At 40.8% G+C, this 19,318-nt stretch overlaps 1 protein-coding gene across 8 annotated transcripts; it reads right to left on the bottom strand.

Moving 5' to 3' along the window:
- Positions 1–2,648: 2,648 nt before the first annotated feature.
- On the bottom strand, positions 2,649–19,282 carry TBP (TATA-box binding protein). 8 transcript variants are annotated; one of them, XM_068551005.1, is made up of 11 exons: positions 17,627–17,754; positions 15,661–15,727; positions 15,338–15,399; positions 14,761–14,801; positions 14,416–14,620; positions 11,806–12,194; positions 9,078–9,165; positions 7,236–7,327; positions 6,027–6,194; positions 4,719–4,813; positions 2,649–4,020 (listed from the first exon to the last, which is right to left on the bottom strand). In XM_068551005.1, exons 5-11 carry the CDS (start codon positions 14,467–14,469, stop codon positions 3,941–3,943), a joined length of 966 nt encoding a protein of 321 aa, XP_068407106.1. In that variant the 5' UTR covers positions 14,470–14,620; positions 14,761–14,801; positions 15,338–15,399; positions 15,661–15,727; positions 17,627–17,754; the 3' UTR covers positions 2,649–3,940. The 8 variants fall into 8 exon arrangements, with proteins under 8 accessions (XP_068407106.1, XP_068407105.1, XP_068407104.1 ...); XM_068551004.1 differs by lacking the exon at positions 15,338–15,399; XM_068551003.1 differs by lacking the exon at positions 15,338–15,399 and having other exon boundaries at positions 15,630–15,727.
- Between the last annotated feature and the right edge of the window lie 36 nt (positions 19,283–19,318).

Consider the following 19,318-nt stretch of genomic DNA (forward strand, 5'->3'; position numbering starts at 1 on the left):
AACAACCATCACTCAGAGCATTTCGCCCCTAAAATTTGCAAAGTTAAAACAAGGAGAAAAATATTTGGGTAAAACCCCGAGACTTCCTAAGTTCAAAGAGAAGCTATACTTCAAAACTCACCTTGGTCAGCCAGTGGCACTGCTTATAGACCAGAGACTGAAAGGTCTTCTTTCTCCATCTCCCCATCTCATAGTACTGTCCACATGGCAAGTAAACCCAAATAAGGACAGGGAATCAGCCACTGGAATTTTTCCCTGGGTCAGCCTGAGGGAAGGCCCTGAGGTAGCTTTCAAGTGAGGGATATTGTTTCCGATGCCTCTGTTTACACAAGCGGTTCCTAAATCAATGCCATCAACCATGCTAAGGCTCCTTCCAGCCCCAAGTGATTTATACTTACCTTGTGATAATTCCCAATTCTCTTAGTGCTGGGCAGGCTTCACTGCTGCGAAGGCAAACCTAAAGAAACATTGCTGTTGATCACTGCTTGAAGACCAGCAACTAGTTCTCGTAACATCCCTGCTAACCCTGAAATGCACTGCCACCATAAACATCTTTTTGGAGGTAATGTCACTTGGTAACATCACTGACTTGGCTATTTCACTATAGTTTTATATCAGGAAATCCTGGCGTTTTAGTCCATATCCCGTGTGTGTGAATATGTATGTAATTTATATAAAGATACATAAGATACTGGACTAGTGGGGCCTTCATAGCCCAAACTATAAATAATTCAGAAGTTTGCCCAAGTAGGACAGCATCCTGACTGCTAAGGACTTTTTAAGCAAATTGATTAGGGTCTATTTGGAGAGATCCCCAGATTATGTAGACATTCTTGCAGGCATGTTGGGAACCCGCCAAGCTATCCTTTAGGTGTGTATCCCTGCCAAGGTCTGGAGATGACAGCAAGTTCACAGGGCATTTCCACTTGGAGACGGACTTCCAGCACTGACTTGGCAACCATGTCCAAAAAAAGCAACTAGTTGAGACTAAAACAAAAATAAGAAAGAAAATTTAGATAAATAAAAAAACAACTCAGTTGCCTCTAGATACGTCAAGACATTTAAAAACCTTCATGCCAACCATGAAATGATGGACACATCTCGCCCAGCAACTGCTCCTGCGGAGGACATCAATCACTACTGCCGACCCATGCATTGCTGCCCCCCAAACCTCTGCTTGGCCCAGATACTGCCTGACCAGGCAGCTCGCCCTACTGTAGAGAGCAGTGCATTCACCTGTCCTTTTTTATTTGATATATTATTGAATGCTGGTCTCATCCTTTGACAATTCAGAAATCATAGCAAAGAAAAAATGTTTCAGTGCTTTTGATATTCATATTAGTGGTAGTGTTCTGTTATTCTAACTAACTCATCGTCCCACGTGCCTTTAAAAATTAAGGGTTCTCAGCGTAAAATACTTAATATAGAACTGACCAAATAAAAGCCCTGTAGTCTGAATCTGGATTGGATATATTAGTATGAACTCACGAGGTATTTTATCTTGAAAACTTTTAAAGGGAAGGAAGCAAGCAAGCACTTATCCTGCTATGTGAAAGAAGTATATCACTATATAAAAAAGTGTTCTAACAAATCATGAAAAAAATAATTAGAATTTTATCTTTTGCAACCCACTAATGAATTAGTGGATCAATCAGAAGATGACAATCAATCAGACGTTAGATTCCTAACAAACACTACTTACAGTCTTTACAAAGGGATCAAGCCTTTAGATGCAGTCAGCCACCGGCACGAAATGCAGAGAACAGAGGAATACGCTGGCTGCACCTTCCTGAGTTTGCAAATAGCAAGACAGACTAAGAAACTACTAGCCAAACAGCCTATAAATTTCCTTAAATGAGATGGCAGGGGAGCTTAATAAAACAGACATAAAAAAATCAATTTATTAAAATGGAAGAGTGACCTACATTGGTGTTTAGGTAATCACTGTAAAAGGATAATGGCTATTTGGGTGGGTGGTGTGGCTGGACTGGAGCATACAGAGTAACAAGAATTCAGTAAAGTGACTGGAAATAAATCTGTCACCAATAATTTTAAAGTCTTATGAAAAATGCCATTAATAACAAACTAAAATACTTAGGAATTAACTTTTATGTAATGTAAAGCCCTATACAAAAAAAATTACGAAACTTTACTGAAGAACCTAAGAGAAGACTCACACGTGGGGAAACAATTCTTTCTTGAATAGAAGGAGATCATATTGGACTGATGTCTTTCCAATTCATCCATACATTACTGACATCACTAGTGATTGGAAAATGCAAGAAAAGGGCCCTTCATACACCATGTTCTCTCTGGAGTATAATCTGGTATGGATCTATCAAAACCTAGGATGTATAGATGCTCTTAATGCAGTGACTCCTCTTCTAGGCATGTTACTACAGAAATACCTGTACTTATCCACAAATACACATAAAAGGATGTTCCCTGCAGCACCTGTTTATAATAGTGAAACACTACAGATAACATAAATGACCATAATTACGGAAATGGTTAAATACATAAACTTGTGTAACCATCAGATTACACCATCAGATTATATCATGTGGCACCATCAGATTCCATTTCATGGCAGTATGTTTGTCATGGAAAAATGTGTATGATACAGTGACTAAAAAAAGGAAGCTATAAAATCAAACATATGCTTTACTATTTTTTCAATATGATAACAAAAGCACCCCCAAAGGAAAAAATCTGAACAGAAGAGGGCTGGGGAGGCACCCACCAATCCGGTAGTTAACCTGGGGAAACAGACAGAAGGGAGAGGAAGGAAGAAACTTCCTGGTTGTATACCGCTGAGCCGTCTGAAAAAATATTTTTACAATTAAAAAGAAAAACACGCACCCGAACAATGAACCCCAAGAACTTACACACGCTCACCTGATATTCGTGAGAAAAACAGATACACACCTCAGCAGTCAGTGGATGACCCCAGCTCTAACACTGAAGGCCTTTGGCTTAGAGCCCGTGTTTGCCACTTACGGGCTCTGTAACCTTGGGCAGACCCTCAGCTGGGGCCTACCTTGCCCTACTTGTGAAAGAGGAACAAAACCTAACTGCAGCTTTTGTGAGAAGGCAACGTATCTGGGAAACGGGAGGTGCTCAATGTATGGGACGTAATAAACACGTTTTGTGAGCAACTTAAAATTTTCAGACAATTCTTCCATTTTCACTGCAACATACAATGAAATGTTGATTGAAACAAACAACAAGCAAGCAAGCAAGCAAACACACTGAAATGGTTTCAGGCATTATATCTAAAATACGACTTTTTAAACAGTATGAGCACATGAATCTTACAAAGTTTCATTTATAGCATCAATCTTAACACTTTTATAAACAGCATTTATTGTACAGAGTACTCTGAAGGAAGAAAAATATGTACAGCCATTTGTTTTCATTAATACATTTCTATTCTGTCCTGCAATACTGAAAAGGCGGAATGTGGCACAAAAATAACCCATAGGAGTTACAAATTAGAAAACAACACTTTTAAAAAAGATTTTTACTTTTCTGGTAGAAATATAAAACCTGTGGTTTATGGGGAAGAAATTAAACAAAATAAAGTCCAATCGATTGTTGAGGTGGCTTTAACACTTAAAGTTTTGTCCCTTAAACCAACTTGTCAACAGCAGTAAGTGTTTAAAATCTAAATATAAATAAACGGGCAGCGCTGCCCAAATAGCAGCACAGTTCGAGCAACTTACAGTAACACTTCGGTGTTCTCTGTGTAGAAATAATACCCCCTTCCTGGCATCCCTATGGGGTACACATGCAGGAGAGCTTCACCTCGTGCTGCAACCTACAACCGGACATCCATCCTCTCATCACATGGGGCCGTCCACAACACCACTAAATGTACCAGAACTGATTTGTTTTAAAAAAACAAGTGGGTGGGGGAGGCAGGAGTACATGACAGCCATTACGTTGTCTTCCTGAAACCCTTTAGAATAGGGTAGATGTTCTCAAAGGCTTCATAAATTTCTGCTCTGACTTTAGCACCTATGAAGACAAGTTGGAGTAGAGAAGAGTCTGAAACGGCATTTGTTAACATAAAACCACAAGCACAATTCTCTCCACACCCAGTAAGACAGATGCATTAAAACATCAACGATGGACCCTTGTCATAATCCTATTTTTGTTTTTAAGGTGTTATTTTTTTAAGTTGGCTTTTTAAAAAAATTACAAAAGCAGCGCCCCAGGTGACTCCAGCTTCCTTCCCCACAGTCTGCCCATGTGACCGGTGTTGGTTTCTGGACTGTGTCAGAACCCAGCAGGGCAGCAGGGAGAGTGGCTGAATCTTATTCTCCCAATCGCTGCCTTCAAACAAGCTCTTTTGAATCTTCCTTTGTTGTCGCAACATGATAATGGTGATGAACCCCAAAGTTTTAGACGATGGTACCCAACTTAAAACGCCATCTGTTATGCAATGTAATGCCCACCTCCCCCTTCCCCCCCCCAAGGTCAGGCTTCAGCTGAAGCACCAGCAGGGCTGTGCTCTGACTGCCCTCGGCTCACTCCCTCTGCTGGGTACGTTTCCCGTCAGAGTGTCAGGGTCAGGGGAAGAGGAAAAAGGGGCAAAGCTTCTTTACAAGTCACTAGTCAACTGTCCCGACAATGTGATATTACTTCTTAGCACTGAGAAAATGCCAATCTTCACACTTCCAAAACTTCGAACACTACTTCCTGTTGCAACTTACCTGTTAATACAACTTTTCCAGAAACAAAAATAAGGAGAACAATTCTCGGTTTGATCATTCTGTAGATTAAACCAGGAAATAACTCTGGCTCATAACTAGAAGGAAAATGGCAGAAACAGTTTAGAAATTTACAGCTGCTCATGCCTTTAGGAAAAATGGGGACCTGAACAAGGCAAAGTACTGGGTAAGCAGCACACTAATGAGGAGGTGAAGCCCAATTCTTAAGTAGCATCACAGGAGAGAGTACTCAAGGCCAGGGAGGCCAACTTGTAACTGGCACTTGAAGACCAACTAACTCTATTTCTAATGAATCTGGATTTCCGGACATAAGAACAAGAGCTTTATTAAGTATGTTCTATAGTCTCCGACCTTTATCAAGTTTCATTCTGGACAAGTTTACACCGACTTACAAGAGCCCAATAATCATTTATTTATAAGATCTGACAGTCACACATTTTACCTTCTAATCATTCACATCTCATCTCCTTAAACTGAAATATCTCTAGCTGTTAACTTTGTTCAGGCAATTTAACCAAAGCGATAGAAAAGATACTAGTAGGAGACTGAATCTTTCCCTGACTATGCTGTCTGACTAAATGCACTATTGGTATGTTTTATTCTAATCCTAGTAATCTCATTTTCTTAGGTAGAGAGATTGAAAACAGTTAGGATATGTGACTGTGTTTAACCTAGTGGAAAATTCAAGATAGGCTTCTCTGAGGAAGAGATGCTGGGGTGGATATGTGAAATGCCAGTGGGACTTTCCTAGGTGAAAAGTGAAACAAGAGTGTGCCAGGTATAAAAGTGGGATGTGCAAGGGCCCTGGTGCAATAAGGGCATGATAAGCCTTGGGGGTGCTACGAGCAGAGAGGCTGGAGAGGTGGGCAGGGACTACCTGCCTTGCAAGTCTTCGTCAGGAAGTAGCAGGGAAAATAAATGTTGCCTAGCACAAAAGATTCAAACAACTGGGGAAAAAACTGATACAAGAGGTTGTGGACTTTGTTCATGCATTTAAAATGTATTTAGTGAGCAATAAAATGATAAAACATACAGAAGGGGAATCAATTTCATCCCAGTAAAGGGGAGTTTTGGGTGTCGTTAAGTGAAATGACAGGGAAGTAGGAGGCTGGTGAGAATAACAGGTGTTACCAAAGACATCAGGAAGAAACTTCAACAGTAAATATACCTATAAGTATATCATTTGTTCTTACATATTAATTAGTTTGCATATGTTTTCTCACGAACAGTGTTTCAATAAATTACAAATTAATTGTTGCCAAAAGCAATCACAATCCATTTCAGACTCACCTACTGAACTGTTGGTGGGTTAGCACAAGGCCTTCTAACCTTATAGGGAACTTCACGTCGCAGCTCCCCACCATGTTCTGAATCTTGAAGTCCAAGAACTTAGCTGGGAAACCCAACTTCTGTACAACCCTGGCATATTTTCTTGCTGCTAGTCTGGACTGTTCTTCACTAGGGAAAGAAAAAGTGAAATATTCATACTCAAAGACAGCTAAAATAGTTATTTAGATGAAAAACTTATAAAAAGCCCAAATTAGGAAAGATATTTTATAAAGTGTAAACTGGTCACCCCTTCCAATAAAGAAAAGCTCAACAGACATTAACAGTTTTAGGTACAAAGTATTCCCATGTCCTTGACAGAAAACTTAGGCCTACCAAAATGAATACTTTCAATTCACCAAATTACTGATAGTCCTAGATTTTTTAAAAAAAATATTTATTTATTTATTTGGCTGTGCCGGGTCTTAGTTGCAGCACACGGGACCTTCATTGCGGCACGCGGGATCGTTAGTTGCGGCATGTGGAATCTTTAGTTGTGGCATGCAAACTCTTAGTTGCCGCGTGTGGGATTTAATTCCCTGACCAGGGATCGAACCCGGGCCGCCTGCATTGGGAGCACAGAGTCTTAAGCCACTGGACTACCAGAGAAGTCCCGACAGCCCTAGATTTTAAACATGTGAAACATAATATCATCATCACCATTATCATTAATGTTATTGTATTTTAGCTCACAGGTTTCTACTGAGATGAAAACTAGCAAGCTTCATTTGGACAGGAAAATAATGATGAGACTTATACTCAAAGAATGCATACACTAATTCCTCTTTTATGTCAAGTCTTTCTTTATCCATTCCTAGAAGTCATCTCTTGGACAAAACTATGACTTAGCAGGGCAGGCTCATGTAACAAAAGCAGAATGAAAGCAGTATCATCGTCGACAAAAGGCCCTCAAGTGCAGGGTCATGCATGACAAAAATGAGGCATGCATACATGCTGAATTGTATGGAAATAAGGTGATAGCATACACCCTAAACTAATGCCTGATTTTAAGAAAATGAAGTTACTGCTGTCTAAAAGTGATGAGAATCAACTATTTTAATAAGAAAGCAACAGTAACATTTTATTAAAGTATTAGCCTAACACCTAGAAACCATGACACAGCCATTTCTTTCGTAACATACAGACCAGGACGATGAACTCCTTTAAACCCACCTCTTGGCTCCTGTGCACACCATCTTCCCAGAACTGAATATCAGTGCGGTGGTCCGGGGCTCTCTTATTCTCATGATTACAGCAGCAAACCGCTAAAACAGCCAGAGACAAGAGTTAATGATGTCATGCCAGACTGCTGACTTCTGTCAGGAGAACTAGACAATGAGAAAGAACACCCCAAATAGGAACAAGGACCTGGTACTTAGACAGTTATCAAGATATCTGTCATGTGTTTCCATACAGGACTCCCTCACATCACCATGTGCCACACATCTTTTGCATACGGAGCAAACACATAAGCTGTGACTGCTAAGGCGGCTGGACCGAGATCTCTGTGTTCTGTCATACACATCCCAACAACTGAAGACAAGGAATATCTGCAAAATATTTTGCTTTAACTATACATTTTGTGTTATTAATTTTTTTTAGGCAAATCTACTGATAAACCTTTTCCACCTCCAGAAGGAATTAATAAATCAGATTACAAGCATATCAACGCATAGTGACGTTACCTCCTGTTTCCAATACTTTTAGAAACTGAATTGGTGGATTGGCATTTATATAAATGCAATGGCCTCAGTGATTAGGTTACATGATATAAAGCAGAAAATTAGTTTCAAAATAACTGAAATTTTAATATCTGCTATCCAATTACACATGAAAAAATTCATATTATTTCTAATCAAGATCACTCTTTGACAAATTAGATTGCTTTCACAATTTTAGCTTAAAAACTACTCTATGTCTTCTGATTTTACCACCATGTAAAAATGTTAGCATTATATTCTAGTTTATACAAGTCCCAGGAAATGCCTAATTATTTTGCATTTCCTAAATTCCCTCTACTGGTTTTACTGCTTGGATAACTAATATCATTTCATTAGAAAAAATTATGTAAAATCATGTATTCAACTTAATAAAATTCTGACAAAAGATTCTTATAATGCTACAACTCATATGGATTTGCCATATGCGTTAGGCTGTTATTTTTTTTTGTTTAATAAATTTATTTATTTTATTTATTTATTTTTGGCTGCGTTGGGTCTTCATTGCTGTGCACGGGCTTTCTCTAGTTGTGGCAAGCGGGGGCTACTCTTCCTTGCAGTGCGCGGGCTTCTCATTGCGGTGGCTTCTCATGTTGCAGAGCACGGGCTCTAGGCGTGCGGGCCTCAGTAGTTGTGGCTCACGGGCTCTAGAGCGCAGGCTCAGTAGCTGTGGTGCACGGGCTTAGGTGCTCCGCGGCATATGGGATCTTCCCAGAGCAGGGATCGAACCCATGTCCCCTGTACTGGCAGGGGGATTCTTAACCACTGCGCCACCAGGGAAGCCCTAGGCTATTATCTTAAAATCAGAAAACTTGTAGGTATTTTTCCCTTAATCTTTTTATTATAACAAAATCGGCAGTTATACAAAGGTAGAAAATATAATAAACTTCTTGTACTTATTATCCAACTTTAACAATTATTAACTTTTGGCTAATCTTGTTTCATCCATGCCCCTTTCCCAATTCTCCAACTGGATTATTCTGAAGTAAATTCCAGGTAGCATGGCATTCTATTCTATATAGTTTTCAAAACATAAATGGGATCATACTATATATTTTGTTCTGTAACTTCACATGATCCCCTCACAATGGATATGTCAAACTTTATCTTGTGGACTGCTTTATTCCTAGAGTCTCTTACTTGGCAGCTATTCAATAAAAATGCTGCATATTTTGCTTTAAATCCTTGTTTTGCTGGTGTCAACAAACTTAAACACAACATATTCTTTTTGATCTAGAGACCTTTGGAAGAAAATTCTGTATTATTATAGTCTGAAATACATTAAAATTGTTCTGACCTTGGGATTATATTCAGCATTCCGGGCACGAAGTGCAATAGTCTTTAGGTCAAGTTTACAACCAAGATTCACTGTGGATACAATATTTCTGTAAGAAATTAGAAAAGAAAACATGATTATTTACTGTCAGTGTTAGATGATTACCTAGAAATCGTACTCTTTCATTAGAACTAATTTAATGAAATTTAATGAGATTAAATTAGTTTAATTTAAACTATCTTAATGTTTTAAATTAAAATTTTAAAAAATTGCTGACATTTATTAAGTGTTTAAACAAGTACCAAACACCATGCCAACATTTTACAAAGATAATCTCACTTAATACTTACAATGCACTATGAAGTAATAACTATTAATACTGCCATTTTCAGATGAAGAAGCTGAGGCTCAAATGGGGGTAACTTGCTCTGTATACACATGGCTCCTAAGTGAGGTATGACTTTCTCACTTCTCTCAAAATAAGTATCTTTTGGAAGAACAAAAGTTCAATTATCTTTGACAAAGGAAGAAAACCAGTGTTTTCCTCTGATTAACCCTCAGTAAGTCATGAAAAACAAACATGACCATTTATTATCTGGGTCCAATGAACACTTTTCATTTTTTAATATTCTTATATAATTTTATAAATAACTTATAAATTAGTTGTAACATCACTCTCTTGTGAATACTGATCCCAGATTGCAAATACATCTCCAACTGTTCCAGCTCATGGCTGCTTCTGGGTCTTTTTTTTGCACTGTCAAAATGCAATACCTTTGAAAACTTGATGGCTCATAATTAGGTTGAAAAGACGTTAGGTAGTCTTCTTTAATACACAACTGTAATGCCAGTTAGGATGATCAACTCAGTGTTCTCATTTCTACATCACCTATTTCCTTCCAATCAATTTTACATACACAAGTTCACAGAACTTTCTTATAATCTATGTTATTTCTGTAGAATTGGTAGTAACATCCCTACTTCCTTTTCTGATTTTAGTAATTTGAGTCTTCCCTTTTTTTGTTAGTCTAACTAAATGTTTGTTGATTTTTTTCAAAGAACCAACCTTTTGTTTCACTGATTTTCTCTATTGTTTTTCTTTTCTCTATTTCATTTCTCTCTGCCCTAATCTTTACTATTTCCTTCCTTCTGCTAGCTTTGGGGTTAGTTTGTTCTTTTTTAGTTGTAATGTTAAGTTATTGATTTGAAATATTTCTTGTTTTTTAATGTGATCATTTATAGGTATAAATTTCACCCATAGCACCACATTTGCTGCATCCCGTATGTTTTAGTATGTTGCATTTTTGTTTTCATTTGTCTATAAGTATTTTCTAACTGCCCCTGTGATCTTCAATCCATTGGCTGTTTAAAAGTGTGTTATTTGGACTTCCCTGGTGGCGCAGTGGTTAAGAATCCACCTGCCGATGCAGGGGACACGGGTTTGAGCCCTCGTCCGGGAAGATCCCACATGCCGCGGAGCAACTAAGCCCATGCACCACAACTACTGAGCCTGCGCTCTAGAGCCCACGAGCCACAACTACTGAGCCCACGCACCGCAATGAAGAGTAGCCCCTGCCCGCCGCAACTAGAGAAAGCGCGCGCGCGCGCAGCAACGAAAACCCAACGCAGCCAAAAATAAAAATAAATAAATAAGTAAGTTTATAACAAAAATAAATTAAAAAAATAAAAGTATGTTATTTAATTTCTACAATCTTGTGAATTTTCTGGGACGCTTTGTGGAATACCAGAAATATTACGGTGTTGGCAAGAAACAAACACCCCATCTGAACTGGGTAGAATTTACGATTTAAACCAAAGGTGCAAATTAAATGCACACAGGAGCCAGGTAAGTGTGCAGGACAATAGGGTATGGTGTTTATAGAGGTGAGCTAACAAGTGCTTATCTTTCTAAAATCATTAAGATTAAAACTATTTTGTTTTTTAAATTGTTTCAGATCAAACAAACACCCAAGGCAAGATTTAGGTCACTGGATAACAGTCAGGATCCATGGCTAAACACTACTTAGTTCTAAAAATGATCAGGAATGACTTACAAGAAAACTGGGTAACACAGTTGTTACAAATAACCCCTGATGTGGCCATAAACTTCCTAAAGGCAAAAGCTATATACTTCTCAGTGACAGATATTTAACAATATTTGTTTGTTTTTCAGGAAGGAGAAATTTTCCCTACCCGTCCCCTACCCCCCAGTTCTGTTATATATAGGACCTATTTCAATTAGATAGAAAAATTCATTTAGGACAAGAACAGCCATCCTCAGCTTGTGGAAAGGGCACAGTTCTTCAAAAATTTACATGCAGCCCTTACAATAACCAATGAGGGAAAACAAGGACCACTATGAACTATAATGATTCTGCGACTAAGTTATTAATCTTCCCAAAGATTAAAAATATCACAAGGGAAGGAGACTACATAAAGCTTCATTTGGTAAATCAGCTACAGCAAAATGTCTACAATAACAATAATGCAATCCAAATTGGACGTCATTGGCCCAAGCATATAAGCACAGCTACTAAATTTCTCAAGATGTTATGAGAACCTTTTACTGGGGGCACTGACTCACTAAGACAGCTTTCCTTTTCTTTCTCAAGTGAGAGATAAAGTGCGTTTGGATGCATGGTCACCATTAGTGCCACACAAATCAATCAATCCATCTGAGAACAAAGAACAGCAGCACAGCTCCAGGGGACCCTCCAGGGCAGGGAAAGGACGTCCAACAAGTACTCACTGCAGCTGCGGCACAATCCCAGAGCTCTCCGAGGCAGGCGTGGCGGGGGTAATGGGGGTCATGGGCGTCATGGGGGAGGGATACAGCGGAGTGGTGCCCGGCAAGGGCGCGGTCGTAAGAGTCTGTGAGTGGAAGAGCTGTGGTGTCTGGCCGGAGGCCCCCTGGGTTGCCTGCTGGGACGTCGACTGCTGAACGGCTGCCACTGCCGCCTGCTGCTGCTGCTGCTGCTGTTGCTGCTGTTGCTGCTGCTGCTGCTGCTGCTGCTGCTGCTGCCTTTGCTGCTCTTCCAACACAGACAGACTGTTGCTGCTCTGAATAGGCTGCGGAGTCAGTCCTGTGCCATACGGCATCATCGGACTAAAGATAGGGATTCCAGGAGTCATGGCACCCTGTGGGAAGTTAGGAGAGCAATGGGTTAGGCTGGCTGCTGTGAGTGTCTGCAGGACTTGGCTGGTAGAACAGCAGGTGAGATTTGCAAAGACAGGCCCCTTCCGAGTACAAATGGGGTTATTTCGCAGTAATGGGGAGGAACTTGCTATTCTTACACACATCACTTTCTTCTTCAGCATAACACAGTAGCTAAGAGCTTAGGATGTGGACGTAGACCTGGGTGTGAAATCCAACTCTGCTACTTACAACACGTGAGAATTTAAGGAAGCTCCTTAACCCTTCAGGCTCTACAGGATAACAATGCTCTAAGACTTAGAAAAAATCGAGAACTTCTACTCTTTGAAAGATACCATTCAGAAAATTAAAACTTGGGACTTCCCTGGTGGTCCGGTGGTTAAGAACCTGTCTCGTAATACAGGGGACGCCGGTTCGATCCCTGGTCAGGGAACTAAGATCCCACAGGCTGCGGGGCAACTAAGCCCATGCGCCACAACTAGAGAGCCCGAGTGCCGCAACTACAGAGCCCATGTGCTCTGGATCCTGTGCACCACAATTAGAGAGAAGTCCGTGCACCACAACTAGAGAGAAGCCCACGTGCCGCAACGAAAGATCCCATGTGGCACAACTAAGACCCTACGCAGCCAAAAAAATAAAATAAATAAATATTTTTTAAAAAAAGAATTAAAAATTAAGCCAAAGACTACGAGAAAACATCTACCATACATATATCTGAGACAGAACTTGTATCCAGACTACAAAAAAAACAATCAAAATTCAATAAAAGATGAAAAAATAGACCAATAAAGAATGGGCAAAAGATGTGAAGGACATTTTACACGTGAAGATCTGTAAATAGCTAATAAGCACTTGAGAAGACGTTCAAGATCATAAGTCAACAGGAAAATGCTTGTACTTCTAGAATGGCTGAAGTAAAAACCCAAGTGCTGGTGAGAATGTGGAGCAACTAGAACTCTCACAGGTCGCTGGCAGAACTTCAGAACACACTTTCTTATAAAGTTAAACACGCACTTACACAATGACCCAGCAATCCCACTCCTGAGTACTCACCCAAGAGAAACAAAAACATAGCAGACATGGGGAATGTACACAAATGTACAGCACCTTTATTCATAATGGCCCCAACCTGGAAACAACCCTAATGTCAGCAACTGGAAAATGGACAAACTGTGGTACACCCATACAACAGAGTGCTACTTGGTGATAAAAAGGAACTTGCTGATATACAGAGAAGACAGACACAAAAAAAGCATATACTGGTATGATGCCATTTGCATGATATTCTAGAGTAGGCAAAACTATCTCTAACTCTGGAAAGCAGATCAGTAGTTGCCTGGAGCTAGGGGAGTGACTGCAAAGGGGCAGGAAGGGATTTTTAGGGTGACTGAAATGTTCCATAACTTTCACAGGTGCATACACTTATCAAAACACATACTTAAAATGGGTGTTTTTGGACTTCCCTGGTGGCACAGTGGATAAGAATCCACCTGCCAATGCAGGGGAAACAGGTTCGATCCCTGGTCTGGGAAGATCCTACACGCCACGGAGTAGTGAAGCCCGTGCACCACAACTACTGAGCCTGTGCTCTAGGGCCCACGTGCCACAACTACTGAAGCCCACACACCTAGAGCCCATGCTCTGCAACAAGAGAAGCCACCACAAGAAGAAGCCCGTGCACCGCAACGAAGAGTAGCCCCTGCTCACCGCAACTAGAGAAAGCCCGCGTGCAGCAACGAAGACCCAACGGAGCCAAAAACAAAATTAAATCTTAAAAAAAAAAAAGAGTGTTTTTATTTAAGTATGTAAACTACATTTCAACAGAAGATACTTAAAAAATTTAAAAGTGGCTACATTATTTGGAACCTTAAACATAAAAATGAAAAGATAAAACTAGAAAATAATTTGGCTAGAGTTATCTCCAAAATCAAACACCCTATAATCACTCGGACCACTTTCATAAGTGTTTATCAAAAGATTAAGTTTTATAGACAAATACACATTTTAGCTTCCAAACAAACTCCCCAAATCAAACACTATCATGCCTATTTAAAGCCTAATAGAACTTCTCAATGAAATAAAGGAGGCTTAAAAAATATAAATCCATTTTCAACAACAGATGGTTAAATTCCCTTGCTTCCCTTTTACACTGTCTCTAACAATGCAGATTCTGTCCTACGTGTACCCTCCCTCCAGTTGTGTTACCTGAGGGGAGGCCAGGCCCTGGGCATAAGGTGGGAGGCTGTTGTTCTGATCCATGAGGTTCACTTTCTTCTCGCAAATCAGAAGTCTTTGGACTGGGAATCACCGCGGCACTCAGTCTTCTCCTAGAGCATCCCCAGCACACTCTTAGCGACTTCCGCAACTCTCTGGGTTATCTTCACGCACACCAAGAAACAGGGACGCTGCTCTGAAAAAAGTTTGAAGTTTAACGTAAGAATACAGGTAAGCTATACAGTCTTATAAACCAGTTTCATGGTTAAACAAAAAACAAACAAACAAAGAATGAAAAAAACCAACGAAACTATTTTGGAATATATTTCTTTTTACCTTACAAAGCTGAAATCTTATTCCTTCCACATTTCCTGTGACTGCATGCAAAATTACCAACAGGACAAAAAATTAGTTTTTTATGTGTTTAATTTATATATAGTCTTATAATGTTAAAAATTAAGGTACATAATCAACATTAAAAACTTTTGGGGAAAAACACCCAGGGAAGACAAATTCCTAAGGAACCTGTCATATCTGAGTAGAAATATTTATTATGCACTGTATACACAGCGCTATTAGGCTAAATTCAAGTTTTAAAGTATTCCATTCAGCATTCTATCCTCTGCAATGTCTTGGGCATTAAGTTTAATAAATTTTGAATTGGATCCAATACACTTTAGTGTGCTCATTTATTGAACAACTACTTTAAATAAAACACTGTGTTGGGCTTCCCTGGTGGCGCAGTGGTTAAGAATCTGCCTGCCAATGCAGCGGACACGGGTTCGAGCCCTGGTCTGGGGAGATCCCACATGCCGCGGAGCAACTAAGCCCGTGAGCCACAACCACTGAGCCTGCGCGTCTGGAGCCTGTGCTCCGCAACGGGAGAGGCCGCGACAGTGAGAGGCCCGCGCACCGCGATGAAGAGTGACCCCCGCTCTCCGCAACTGGAGAAAGCCCTCGCACAGAGACGAAGACCTAACACAGCAAAAAATAAATAAATAAGTAAATTTATAAATAAAACACAGTGATAGAAACCGTACAGACATAAAAATAAGCATCATGTTTTTATATATGTAATAACTTTACTTCTTCAGAACACATAAATACAAACTATGCCTGTATCTGGCTTTCCTCAAATCATCTCTTTACTGGCTACACGTTTGAAATTTCTTTTAGTCAAAAGAACCGAGTGACTGATGAACTACCTCTTATTGTTTAGTTCAGATGGATTCCTACCGTGCCCGGGGCTGCTGTGGGAACTGACCGATTCAAACAGGACCGATTAACACCTCAAGAACAGCATCTAATTATCACACAGTAAGCACAGGATAAATGTTAGCTATTGTTATTAGATTTCAGTTTAAACATTACCATCTAATAAGATATTCTCACACAGAACTTACAGATCTTAAAGTTACAAGTTATACGTCAAAGACACACATGTAACTCAAGCACGTACTGGTACAAAATAGGCACTCAGAAAGAATCTGATAATGACTTTGAAAGGACAAAGGACTCCAAAGACTATATATATCCTACATATTCATCAATGGAAAACAGACCAAAAAAAAGAGAAAACTCTGCTTCAGAAAACATCAGACATATAAGAAAATTATGCTCTTTCGGACACTGTTATCCTCTTACAACAACAGAACTGCTGCAAATATAAAAATGAAGAGGCATTTGATCCCTGGCATCAAAGAGTTCAATTTGAAGGGTTTGTAAATAATCACTGCAAAACTTAAGTGCTATAATAGCAGATATGCACTATGCTAAGCCCCGTGAGTGAAGAAATCAGCAATATATGTCTTTGTAACCTCTGTACTTAGTACAGGGCCTGGCATATAGTATGTGATCATGAATGAATGCATACATGCCACACAAGACAATATAACTGCCGAGTGTTCTGAAGAGTATGTTCATACAGCAGGGACCATACGGCTTGGGTCTAGCAAGGAGAGAAGGAATTTACATCCAGCATTTCAGGCAGAAGAAAGATCAAGCAGAAAGAGACAAACACTGAAGGAGCATGCAGTATGCAAGCAACAAATTTAGCATGACTGCATGGAATGTTCCTGCAGGGGATGCGACAGCAAATATAAGTGGGGTCACATTATCAGGATTTTAAGTCATTATTACATAAGCAATACGAGCAGTGACAAGGTTTTGCAGTGCACCATGAGTAGATCTACTCTGGCAAGAGTGTGGATGAATTCCAAGAGATAAAACTGGAGGCTGGAAGTTCGGTTTAAGACTCACTGCTGTGGTTCAGGCAAGAGCTAATGAGGGCAGGATTTAAACCACTCATTAATATGACTACAGATTATCCAGAAACTGGTGGCTCCAGACCCCTTTTTACAAACTAAGTCTAGAGAAGAAATCTGAGGAACTAGGTTGAGGCCTCATGTTACCATCTTCAGAGCTCATCTCTCATTCCCAGTGACGGAACTGACCATCTTTCCTCCCCTGTGTCATTAAAACCGCACAATTACTACCGCACTACTTTATCCTCACAAAAGAGAGTTGTTTGCAGAATCTCCTCATTTTTTAGTCAAATTCGATAGTTTTTGGAGATAATCACTGATGAGGGAAAAGACTCAATTAATTCTGCATAGCCTTCTAGTGACTGCATATGTCAGTCAAGCATAACCTTTTCGGAGACGCCTACCTGGAGTTTTAAACGAGAAAACCACACAGTCCAGGGCCTAGAGAGGGAGACCTTGTAAGGAAAGTGGTGTGTATTTGTATCTTACGCTCTAGCGTGCCTGGAGTCTCCGGCCTCTGACAAAACGTTAAAAAGTCTCAAGGGCAACTTTATTATATAAAACCACCACTGCTGGTAGCAAAACAGGTGGGCACAGGCCAGGGTGAATCTGCCTTTCAATATCGAGAAAAATTAACGGATGGCAGGACATAAAGACTCCGCGTCTTGGAAGAGCGGGACTGTCCTGTCCCAGGCCCCTCCCGGCACCCTGCACCCCACGCTCGTACAATGGGAAGCCGCTTTCGAACCACGGCAGAGAAAGGCACCCGGCGGGGTCGGCAGCCGGTACAGGCCGAAGCTGCGGCAGCACGAGCAGGAGGAACAGCCCCCGCGCGGTCTCCCCATCCATTCCGCGCCTCCTCCCACCATCACCCCAGGGCCCCGCTGCAGTGGTCACCTCTACACGAAACCTCAGAGAAAAGCTAAAAGGGCTGTTACCTGGAGTCACTGCAGAGACAACTACCGGTCGGCGAACACGAAGTTTAGCCGCTAACGGCCAAGGCGCCCGCTACGGCGACCCTTCCCGACCCTACAGAACTCCTAGCGCGCGTTGTTAACGTCACTTCCGCCAGTTCCGCCCTCGGCTTCGGCCGGCTACCCGCCCTGGAGCGCCGGCCATGGGAAGAGTGGGCGTTGCGTCACTTCCTGTGATTTGCTGGGTATTCGGCTTAAGGGAAACAAGGGGCGGGGCGGAGCTCTTCTGCCTTCCGGGCGAGGCCACCCTGCCCCAGAGTATTCTACGATTGGTTGTTGCTGGATGTAGTAGGCAAGACATTGATTTTTAAATGTTGACTGTTTAAACCCACTAGCGGTGTGACATTTAGCAAGTTACCAGACCCCTCCGCCTCAGTTTCTTCGTCTGTAGGATGGAGTAATAATAGCACGTGTCCTCTACGGATTGTGAGATGGATTAAGGAAATGCATGAACAGTGCCTGGCACATGGTAAGCATGTCAGCTATTCTCAAACATGTAGAATGATAAACAAACAAACAAAAAAACACCTGGTTTACAAATTCGATTATATTTTAATTCTGCTGCTACCATCTTATGCAGTATTTTCACATTGGTCACAAAGAGACTATAGGTAGTTGGACCCCAGAGTACCTCTCCTATGGCTCATTTAGGCATAATTACATGTTGTAATGCTTGTTAATTTGCTTCCTTTGTACTTAATATAATCAATGAGGTTGTGAGCTCCTTAAGGATAGGAAATGTTTTACAGAATTTTTGTGTCCAGGACAGTACCTGAATAAGTACAATACTTCTCTGTCCATAACCATCAAAGAAAATCCTTTGTTTACAGTAAAGTATGGGGAAAGTTTTAATTAAAAAAGTACTTTTCAAAAATCTTTTCTGCTTCCAGAATTGCATGTATATATCAGACAGTCCATTCGATATTAGCCAGCTGCTTGCTTGCTTTTTTACATAACATTTTTAAATTGTAAAATATAATATTCATATAAAGAAGTACATAAACCCATGTACAGATTAACAGACGGTATTAAATCAAGTGAAGACAGCCAGTACTGCCGGCACCACGACCCCCTACCCGTCCGCAGCCACACAGGCCCTTCCTACTCACTGTGTACCCCTAAGGTATATAGTACGTATTCTTTCGCTCAACGTCGGAAGACTCATCCACGTTGATGTGCCTTCTTCGCTCTAGCTGAAGTAGGTTAATTTTTTTGCTGTGACACACCCCTCAGTTGCTTTATCCATTCTGCAGTTTATGGACATTTAGCTCATTTCCACTTTGGGGCCATTAAGAACAATGTTCTATGAACATTCTTACACGTCTTTCTGGCTAGGGTACATACCTCGGCGTGAAACTGCTGGGTCATGATGCGTGTGTATTTTCAACTATGCCGAGTAATGCCAATCCCTGTTCGAAATATGGCTGTACCAATTTACGCTCCAGTAGAGTCTTCGAGCTTCCGTTGCTCCATAGTTTTGCCAATTTCTTTGTAAGGTCAGACTTTAAAATTGTTATCCATCAGGAGTGATTTCGAATGTTTCCTTGGGAGAGAGAGCCTTTACCTCGCTGTCAGCTCTCTTGCAAGAGCGGGCGCCGGCCACTCACTGGAAGGCTACCGCGCTTGCCTCTAGGACCGATGACCGGCGTGAGACCG

Source organism: Eschrichtius robustus, chromosome 9 (genome assembly GCF_028021215.1).
Source record: "Eschrichtius robustus isolate mEscRob2 chromosome 9, mEscRob2.pri, whole genome shotgun sequence".
Classification (NCBI taxonomy): Eukaryota; Metazoa; Chordata; class Mammalia; order Artiodactyla; family Eschrichtiidae; genus Eschrichtius; species Eschrichtius robustus.